This window comes from Battus philenor, unplaced genomic scaffold, assembly GCF_028537555.1.
Source record: "Battus philenor isolate CCGP_79_NKW_IND1 unplaced genomic scaffold, ilBatPhil1.0.hap1 SCAF_7, whole genome shotgun sequence".
Lineage (NCBI taxonomy): Eukaryota > Metazoa > Arthropoda > Insecta > Lepidoptera > Papilionidae > Battus > Battus philenor.
The window spans coordinates 7,572,480-7,583,850 of record NW_027181737.1 but is presented as its reverse complement, the minus strand read 5'-3'; the positions used below and the strand labels follow the sequence as shown (position 1 = coordinate 7,583,850).

Genomic DNA, 11,371 nt, shown 5'->3' with positions numbered 1-11,371 from the left:
TGTGGGACAAAGATAGTGGTCTACGAAGCCGAAATTAGCCGAGTGTCTCTTTCTTAAGGTCGATGTGCAATATTTATCGCCGGGTAATGTAGTTTTAATTTATGTTACTGTTGACTTTAAATGGTTGTAGTTTCTATCAAATCAGATCAGTCTAACATTCTTGTCATGAACACAGACGAGTAATGACGTGTAAGTGATCTAGAGAGGGACTCAGAAAAGGTTTCTACACACCAATAATATTTTTTAGAACTTATTTTCTTTCCTGTTTTTATTTGTAGACCTTCGCAAAGGGTTAATATAATCGTCTAGTTTAAGGCACTATCTGAAGTCTAATTCGAAGGGTGTTGCGAAAAAATCGACCTACTAATTGCCTATCTTTGATAAAATAACAAAGTTGCCACACGCAGTAAACGCGCAGAATGATAAAAAGTCGCATTTATCAAACGTTTTGAAAAACTGGAAGGAGAAAAACAAACATTCTTTTTAATAGTGCTAATTTCATTTTTATGAAGTTGTCTTAATATTATTTTATTCCTAGTTTCTAATAAAAAGTATAGACTTCATTCAGAGTGTTTTTATTAATAGTAACAGACTGGAAGTCCTCATTGGTGCGTATTGAGTAGTCATAGAAACAAAAAACAAAATAAAAATTAATTTTGGGAAGCTCTGGCATAATTTTGTCAGATGAAATAGTAAGCACTCTAAAATTAGAACTAACCTCTCGTGTTCCTAAGGCATTTGCACCCACTCATAACATTTCATTTACGTTAAAATTTAAGGTTTGATACTTCGTAATTTAGCCTTCTTTTTATTTTCGATTTCATTGTTATTATAAATGCCATTTGCTTGAAACACCGTTTATTAAAGTAGGATTTGTCTTTTGTCGCATTATTTCAACGTAATCCGAGAATCCATAAGGGCTTAAAAGAGTGCTTACCGCATCAACTTAGTTCCTCAGGTCTAAGTGGAGTTGCCACGTAACGGTATAGCTTCGAGGTTGTGGGATTCTTCCTGACCGGTAGGTCTAGAGGTAATAACAACACGAAGTCCGAAGTAGAAGTGTGTATATTCATTCGAGCGTCGCTCGTATTCATAGCGTTGTAAATAAAAAAATATATTTCTGTAGAATTCCCCTTTCTGATGCACCGCTAACGATGACGTAATGCTGCTCCTACTAACCTACAGTTCGGTCGAATAGTAGAAGATTAGATCATGATCGAAGCGCTTAATGTATACTTACGAGCGTCCACTATTTTAGTCTTGGTAGATGCTTCTTGAAGTGCAGGCGACGCGAGCGGGTCACAGTTATATACGAAAGCGGTTCGTTGGGGGAACATTATCTTCTATACTCGATTTTAACAGGTGGAAGTTTCACATGAAGTGTCCTTTATCCCTTGAAAGAGGGGATAAAAGTTTGGATAGAACAATTTTCTTTATGGGTCTCCAGAAGAGGCACGTTACCAACCGGAACTATTGGAAATCTATCGGAGAGGCATTGTTCAGCAGAGGACGCCCTACTGCTGAAATGAATGATGACAATGACGATAATTTTAAACTCTTGAAATGGAAATAATTATAAATATGGTATAGTTTTATTTATATCTTTTTTATTATCAGTGACTGTTTCAGTCAACTAAATTTCGTAAGCAAGACTATTTTTAAGCATAATAATTAACATAACATACCTTTATATGTCACGACAAGAAAGCTGGTTGATATTAACCGAAGTGTCAAGGATTAATATGTCATAGGGACATGTTTAATTTGAAGTAGCGTTTTGTAGCAAAGCTCCGTGTCAGCCTTTTAAGCAGAACTGTTAGCTTTTACTGCTTTACGAGGTTAACGAGTCGAAGTGAGTTACCACGCGAACACAGCTTTTTTTACTTGATGGCGTGGTAACCAATATACGTATTTTTTTGTAGGAATAGATGTTATCACCCGAGCACGTATATGTTCCTTTCTAATGACGAGAACATTTTTATATTATTCGATGTCTTAAAAGAAACTTTATATTAGTTTATCTTACTGCATTAACGCTACCGAAACCGCTGTACGGTGCCTTAGTAAATTGTACGACCGAGGAAAATGAGAATGTGCGCAGCAGCGAGCGTTGACGTCAGACGGACGATACTCTTTTTTCCTCTGCCTTGCCGCACGCATACAACAGAAGAGGTACAAAGGTTTTTTAGCACCATACCTAAACGTTTAATTCAGGCACTGAATAAAATTTTTGGCAGGGCACAATTAAGTTTCAATATTCTCTCGCTTACAATTCATGAGTATTAAGTACATATAAATCAGAAGTCTGGAATTTCGCAGTCGGGTTTTTTGAAATCCGATTGTGATCATCAAATGCAATAATTCTTTAATGTCCGATAAAAAAATAATCACAGGAAAGACAAAGATTAAATTTATGTCTAATATGTACAACAACATTCTAGAAACAGAGATGTCTATGATCAGGGATACCCCCTGCAAATTTCTCCACGCATTATAATAAAATACAATAATATATATATGCACCAAGGACATGACATCTTTTGAGTCCAAATATTATATTGCTCAAGGCTCAGATAAATCTATATTCTAACTTTTAATCTATAATCTTAAATGTACCCTAAAATTAAATAATTAATTAATCTCTCTTTGTTTAAAATTATAAATACTAGCGTAATCAATTCATTCATATTTCGTGTATTTACTGGAAACCGACTTATGGTAAAATTGGACTCAACTACATCGAGACACTTGGACCCCATTACATATGCTAACATTCTTCACTGCATTATTTCGTGTACTTTTACTTCATTACATTTTATTTACTTCAGTGGAATTGTATAAAGAACTGTAGAAGCTTACATCTGATAGAACATCAAAGTATATATAATTATTATTTATTTTCTCCTTAAGTCATCAATAAATTCTAGCTTAATGCCAATTCTAACCAGATTATAAAAAAAAGATAAAATAATACATTAACTATCATAATTTAGGACTTTGAATAACCGGATATTGTGTCTTAAAATATCATAATACGTTCAGTATTTTTTATGTCGATTGTTATAGTAACAATTACAATAATAATTCAATACTCTGGAGTATGATGAACTGTTTCATGGGCGGCTGGCGTGGGGACTTCGTTTAGATGTGGCATGATGTGTGCTATAGCAACCCGCGCCTCGTTCACCATTCCCATTTCTCGTCTCAGCACATCTTCTGTCACGGTGTGAATTGATTTGAATTTCAGATTGAGTCCATGAGCTTTGAGAACGTGATTGTTTAGATTAACTTTATAGCTGAAAGCCACGTTGCACACCTGTAATAAGATATAATAGGATTTTGTAACTTAAAATTCTGTGCAGCACCATACTATTAGACTAAAGAATAATGTGAAGATTGTAAGAAGAAAAACGTGAAAGAATTTATGAAGGATGAAAGAAAAAGTCAATAAATAATAAAATGGAAAAAATATTTATAGTAATTATAAAGCCTTTACCAAAAAACAAAATAAAGGAACGAGGGGCCTCCCGAAAAACGGAAGCCATTAAAGAAAAAAACATGGTCCGCAGCGCAAATTAGTCCGGTCTGGATCTACTTCATATACACTAAGCGTCATTAAAAAAATTCAAATATACAAGGGGATAAGTTACGAAATATGCACTACATAATATGCAGTTAAGAAATAAAATACACCTTTAGTGGCTAGAATGAAAAGCGTGATATTAGTAGGTTAAAGTTAGAAAGTAAATAAACGTCCAATCAAAAGCTAAAATAAAGTTGTTGTTGTATTTTTATTTTTGAATCTTCTTTCACAAAATTGATAGGATTTTTATTACTTGCGTCTGGGTACTTTCGTTCCGGGAAATTGTTTCAGAGCAGGTTTTCTGCAAAACACGAATTAAGAGGCCTTACCTGACAAGAATACGGTCGCTCCCCAGTATGCATTCGCTCGTGGTTCTGCAGCTGATGTTTCGCGTTGAAGGACATTGCACAATTAGAACACTTGAATGGTTTATATCCGGCGTGTATGCGCAGGTGACGGTTCAAATCGCAACGCTGAAACACACTTACTATTTACAACCAAAAAGCAATGTTTTCTATTTACATAAAGTAAACATACATGATTTTTTGAAATAATTAACCCAGTTAGTATGATATAAGAAACAGAACCCATTATTGTTTGTTATTTCAAGGTTTTAAAGTTGCTCCAAATAAGGATTTTTTATTTCAGTCACTATAAATCATAAAATTAGTGTAAAATACACTCTCATCATAATCACAGGATATATCCAGAAAAAAATTCAATTAGGTCTAGTTAAGTCTACCGAAATCGCTGTACCGCGCCTTAAGTAGGCGGGACGAGGTGGGAGACCGAGGAAAAAAGCGTGAGCGTCTCCGCCGCGAGAATTAACGGTATACTGATGGAGCGACCCATACCTTTCCCCCCGTTCCTCGCGCGAACCTAAAGCGCAGTACAGCGGTATCGGCAACGCTATAGCTTACTATAGTCATCATTAGCATGGAATAGCTCCATATTAAATTATACTTTTAATTCAATTTATTTCTCCAAAAAATATAAAGCAAAAGTGACAAAACGACCACTATATTTCAATACAGCAAATAAAAAAGGAATATATTAGCAACATTACTATTAGTTTGAACTGCGGCAACTTAGTACTGCAACACACACTGACAACAACAGAAAGCTGCAACTTATAAGAAAATGTACTCACAGCTATAAATTTCTTTGTACACAAATTGCAGGAGAAAGGTCTTTCACCTTTATGAATGAGGTTGTGTCTGCAAAATAATTTATCATTGTGTAAAACAAATAAATAGTAAAAACATTTTACATATAAAAAATAGTGTTAGTTACACCATTTATAAATAAAGGACGGCTGGAATTTTTTATGATTGTTTTTCGATGTTTTCGCCGAGAATATAATGTCAAGTGTCAAAAAATTCTATGGAATTTAAAATTTTACAGGAAAAATGTATGAAAAACTCAAATTACTAATTTAGCATAAATTTGAAAATCCGAAATCTGGTTATTCATATCTACATAAATAATATTATAGATGTAAATCGGAATGATTTCATTAGAATGAAATACTAATTTTTATTAATCATAGTTTATTTGAAAGAAAAAACTAATGAATTGCCATGTATTATGAAGTCTCGAAAAGTTTTCTTGCCATTTTACAAACATCATCATTTTACAAAAAGTACGTCACTTTTGTTTAGTAAAATTATAGGTGTACATATTTCCAGTTTCTTATGAAATATGAATTTTTAAAAATACATTACATAATGTACTAAAGTGAAGAAATTCTAATATATCTATCTGCCTATCTAAATAACACTATTATGTTGATTAATGTTTAATTTTTCATGTGTATGAATACACTAAACAACATTTTAATTCCATATATGTTATCAAAATCTATTTACACTACCCGCTATGTATTCTCACAGAACCTGTTTTTTTATAAAAAAAGGTTTTAATTGATTTTTTAAAATGAAAAACTATAGATACTTATAGATTTTTTAAATTATTACTGACTTTAAACTTTTTTTGCCTTATTTGACATTGACACTAGATAGAGTGGCTTATACATTTGTTAATAAATTAAAATAAAGTTTGAAATTACCTGACTAATGACTTCTGTGTGTAGAAGCCAGCACCACAAATTTCACAAATGTGATCCTTTATACCTGAATGTTGTTTCATATGCACAACCAAGTTACTCTTTTGTATAAATGATCTTGGGCATTGAGAACATGTGAATTTCTTCTTCTCTGCAATGTAGTTAATTTTATTATTTCACATAAAATAAGCCAAATTAAATGAGAAAATAAATTTACTTTCGTAACATATAAAGGGATAGAATATGAATAATAATTGTATACAATGTTAAAATATTTCCCATTGGTTCACCTCGTTCGCAATATTTAAAGAATTAATGGTAGATCATAAAAGTTTGGTTTATCTTTCGACAGTGTAATACTACTGCATTACTGCACTCTTGAGACATCATCCTATACTTTTAACCCTTTTTAAGGCAGAGGCGATATATTTACCACCAACAAAAACTTTGTTTATCTTTTTATGTAAGTTATCAAATGAGCCCTAATTTATTGCACTGGCAACTATGGATGTCTGGTTTATTATTATAAAAAAAAAAAATTACGTTTGTGTGACATATTTGTTCTTGGCGCCACTAGCTGTCAAAAATTGCGGTAATTTTGAAAGAAAATTTGTTACTCCGTGAATCTTCATATTTTTTATTTGGAAAGAGGTAAGAAACTTTTTTTTAATTATGTATTTATGTTTATTCTACAAGTTGTTTGCTATACCTTACAAGTTACTATCGTATTTAGATGTGAGAAAATTTTTTACTCGGTGGGAAAAATATTCCCGCTGCCCGTGGCGTGTTATGTACATTTGTTGAACTAGTTCCTTCTTTTCTCAGATTTTCATGAAAAATGTTGCGCTATTTGAATAAAAATGATATTGAGCAGATGTTGGACATGCCCGATGATGGCTCAGAAGACGGATTTGAGTCTGATGAGGCAGAAGAGTTCAACGTGGATACAATGCAACGGTTACTTGAAGCACCTGATGATTCAAGTGAGCTTTCACAAAATTCTCCCACTTATTTGAACAGTTGTTCCGAGTCAGGTACATCTATAATAGCACTATGTTCACAATTAGATAACTCGCAGCCAGAAGAGCCTTTGAAAGTACAGTCATCATCACCCTTAGAACAAGAATTGACTGATGAATCTGAATGTGAAGATGAGTCATGGGGGAAGGTTTTTTGGACATCCAGGCCAGATCCCGATGAATTTTATAAGGTGACAATAAAACCTCGGTATTTATTGAATAGGAGAGCACGTCCAGTAGCGCATTTCAAAAAGTTTTTTAGTGATGAAGTCTTCGATTTGATTGTTACTCAGACAAATTTGTATGCGCTGGTGGTTGCGGATATTCTACTTCTTGGTGGACGCAAGTTTGACTAACTCTTTTATTTTATATTCCCTAACGTCGGGAGTAGAAAAGCTTACCAACTTAGAATTTCGGGTGGCTGTTGCCAGAGGGTTGACTGGTGGCTATAGCAGCAGAAAAAGAAGATCAAGCTTGCCTACATATATCTGCAAGAAATCACGCATAGCATGCCCAGAGGTATATCAAAAAACTGTAAATGCTGTACCTGAAGAACTGCGGTTTGTAAACGTAGGTGACCATATGCCAGCAGAGTTGGACACTTACCGACGCTGTAAATTGTGTAGCACAAAGGTCAAAGATAAGCGTAGCAAAATAAAATGCAGCAAATGTAATGTCCCTCTTTGCATCACGCCTTGTTTTGCACAATTTCATAGAAAATAATGTATCAAACTTCGCTTGCATGTGGCTCTGTTGACGGGCAGTGGGAATATTTTTACCACCTATTTTTCCAAAACTTCCGAAATAATAAGTGTTTTTCTTTTAAGTTTATTTTTGTTATATTAATAATAACATGCCAAAAATATAAGCGCAGGTTATTTTATTACTCTGAATCCTTCTGCCTTATAAAGGGTTAAGAGCAAAATCCTTGTACAGAATTACATACATGATGTTACATTCCAAAACCCTTGTTATTCTTAACAGTATATGAATCAATTCCGCTCAGGTGCAAGTTAAATATTAAATCATGATAGATAAATTAATTTTCAACACAAATTAGTTTTTTTAAAATACCCTTTTTATTTCTAAATTGATAATAATAATGAACAATTTTGACTTAATCAGCATACAAAATATAAACATACCTTCATGAGTAGCTATGTGATTTCCAAGTGTATAGGTAAGAATACCACAGACAGGACACACAAGTTTTTCTCTCTTCTTTACTTCAGGTTTTTGGGTTCTTACTAATCTCACTGATTTATCCCTGCGAACCATTCTGCTCCCTTCAAGAGAATTCCCAGTACTCCTTGATTTATAGTTAGGATGGACTTTTAGTACAGTTGCATCCTTTGGCCGTTTTAATAAAATAGGCGGTCCTCTGGAACCATTTTTCATAATAGGATCTGAATAGTAAACAAATTTTCAAAATAACTATTGTATATTTATTTGAATTCAACACATTCATTTCAAAATTACTACATATTGCAATTAATATTAAAACTATGGTAATACCCTACTTATTATGTGATCTACAATCCATGCAATATCTTCATACAAATAACAGAACCCCTCTAATTAATAAAAGACAAACAAAATTAAATACTAAGTGTGTAATCATCAACTTTTAAGTTCATTAAACATTTTTATTGCTATAACTATGTATAAAATCCTATGTTATTAATTTATTTTTGAGATAACATTAATTCTTCAGCATTTCCAAATATACAATGTCATCAAGGAATATTTAAATTATTAGCGTCTATCTATTGCACCTCACATAAAATCAATCAGTATTTGTGTGTGTGTCTTAGGTTAAGCTACATCTGTAACTACATGTTAAAGCAGTTACTTTAGGTATGGGTGGCACAAATTAAACTTATTTTTTTTTTAAATTAATAATTGTTAAATTATTTCAAGCTCTTGAGGGAAACCCAAGATCAATGAAATATTATTGCTCAATGATCACTTATTCTATTAAAGTCCAGATTATGGTGACAGAGTGCAATTTCAAATTTACTTTTTAACTTCTTGATTTGGTTTATGATTACTAGCTGAAGCTCTTTATTATTCTATTCCATTTTGCACTTGGTCTGTTGTTTGTATGTGATCTTGAGGTTCTCCTTTGCAAGGTTTTTTTGACATTTTTCAGGCCAGAATAAAACTTAAAGGATCCAGTATTTACACAAAGATCAAAACTTGGATCTACTTTCATCTTACCACTTTGTTTTTATATTTTGTTAAGTATCTCACTTTTCATAATTTATTATTTTTACTCACACATTAAAAATTAAAATTGTATCAATTACTACACCACTAAACATATTACTATATAAGCTTATTACATAAGTATACTACATAAGCTTGCTGTAGTACTACAAAAAAGCAATGCAAAACATTAATGCTATATAGACTAGCAGAAACACCTCTGAGAGTTTCAGCATTAATATTACAACTACGCTAAAGTAAGTTATTTTGACAGCAGTGATCTTTTCAGATACAAATTATAATATTTTGTAAGCTGATTAAGATAATAAATTTATATTGGTAGTAGGATTATAAAACTTCAAAATATTAAGTCATCATAAAAATATTAAGATTATCATATCTAATAAAGGAGTAACTTTAGAAATGTGCTTATTTTACATGGTATCATAACACTAACAACTACAATGTCACTAGTGTAAAGCTAAAATAATATTGGTTTCTACTTTGCACTTATCATAAATTGTAAAATAAAATGTTACTTTTGGTCATATAACATTCTGCAACTAGTTTACTCACAGCATGTAATAGTGGTAGCTCTTGGTTTTCCATCATCACCTTTGCTTCCATTTTCTTCTAAATCATCTTTAAGTTTCTTTAATACTTTAACATTTCTTACAACAGCCTTCTTACCTTTAAAGACTTTTATATCACAAAGTTTAGGTTTTTTGAATTTTGTTTTTTTTTCTGTTGGTGGTATATAATCATCATCGTCATCATCATTGAAAACTTCATCCAAATACTCCACCTGTAATATTATCAAAATTAATATTATTGCATAGGAATAATACATCAATAATTTAATTCAAGCTATATCAAGACAAAAAAAAATCAAGCTTTTCTTACATCATCTTCTGGATCATTATCTTCATCATCATTGTTTTCCTTTGCGGACTTCCAGCTTATGTCTACTTTGTTTTCAATAACTGATTCAAATTTAACCTCTTCAGACTCAGGGTCAACTTTACGTATAACAGTATTTGCTATAACTATATCTTTTCCATCAATTGTTTCTATTTGCTTATTTGAACTTTCATCAACATCAATTTCCATCTCCCATTTTGGTTCTGATTTAACAGATAATGGCCCAATTTCACCTTTAATATCCTTAAATGAATCAAATGCAATTTTTTTTGTTGGAACTCTCTGACTAGCTTCAGCCAAGATGCTTCTAAGTTTTCTATCTGTCCTGTAAAAAAGTTGCTTTTACTAACCACACTTACTAACCACTTATAACTTTTTAAAAAATGTATTATTTAAGAATTTTACCTTTCGGCTACAGTTTTCAGAAGATATGCTTTTTCAAGTGAAGTGCAACACTTAAGACAAATTTTCTCGGGCAAACCGTCATTTGACAATACCTAAAAATTAATCAAAAATTAATGTACAAAATTTTATTTCATTCATTAAAGATAATAATGAAATATACGGTATGTTAAATAAGAATTCGACATTTTGATAATAAAAAGTTTTTTCACACGATAACAGAAATAAGCAAAGGGGTAAAAAATGATATAAGTACAATATTATTTTTATTTCAAAGGGCTTGTCAAATTCATTTCATAAACAAAACTTCATTAATATGTTTTCCTATATTTACCTTCACATCAGCAATCGCGGTAAGCATTTCTGCATAGTTCCCAGACAATTTATATCTAAATAAAGGACATAAAGGTTTTTTGTTTGATAAACATATACGACATGAACTTAAACTTATTGAACTGCTTGGATCAAACATTTTTAAAAACTTTGAAACTAAAGGGATGATCAAAAATCCGTAACAATGGTATCAATTCCAACAGTTGCCGATTGAGAGAAGACCGCTTTACTTGATTTCAATAAATTGCCTGGAATACTCGATCTCGTTACAACGAGTCTTTTCCTCACTAATGGTTGTCCGATTGTCGATGGTTGGCCTAACAGAGTACATTTTACGTAAAGAGGATTTATTTTAATTTTAAAACAAATAAAATGTGTAAGACTATGTTAAAATCTTTGCGTTATATTTAAGTACCTGAAATTCTTTTAAAACAAAAACAAAAAGTAATGAATAAAATTATTAAATATCATGTTTTATTAGCCTCTTTCTCATATATTCTGTTTATAAATACTAAGACAGTTTTGCAAATCAATTGGCTGCAAATGTTCGCATAATAATATTTATCCAAATTTTAGAAATAGGCTGCAATTTTTGGGTATTAATTTTCTATACATTTAAAAATAGACATATAACCAAAATTTAATGATATTTAGAATCCGAATGTCATTGGAGTATTTTATTTCATAATTTGTGTTTTTATTTTAAATAATGACTAAAGTATTTGTAATATTATTTCATGAAGAATATCGTTTGTTGATCATTCTGTCTATTTGCAATTTTAACACAAATAACGGTTAACTGCTATTTATAATTCCTTTTAAACTATAACGTGGATTATG

General features: G+C 31.7%; 1 protein-coding gene across 2 annotated transcripts; it reads right to left on the bottom strand.

Annotated features, from left to right (window-relative positions):
* Nucleotides 1-2,324: 2,324 nt before the first annotated feature.
* Nucleotides 2,325-10,876, bottom strand: LOC137930895 (uncharacterized). 2 transcript variants are annotated; one of them, XM_068774243.1, is made up of 9 exons: nt 10,533-10,876; nt 10,202-10,293; nt 9,779-10,121; nt 9,452-9,680; nt 7,813-8,073; nt 5,652-5,799; nt 4,734-4,800; nt 3,913-4,056; nt 2,325-3,316 (listed from the first exon to the last, which is right to left on the bottom strand). In XM_068774243.1, the coding sequence occupies exons 1-9, from the start codon at nt 10,668-10,670 to the stop codon at nt 3,086-3,088; spliced, it is 1,653 nt and encodes a 550-aa protein (XP_068630344.1). In that variant the 5' UTR covers nt 10,671-10,876; the 3' UTR covers nt 2,325-3,085. The 2 variants fall into 2 exon arrangements, with proteins under 2 accessions (XP_068630344.1, XP_068630345.1); XM_068774244.1 differs by having other exon boundaries at nt 9,566-9,680.
* Nucleotides 10,877-11,371: the final 495 nt, after the last annotated feature.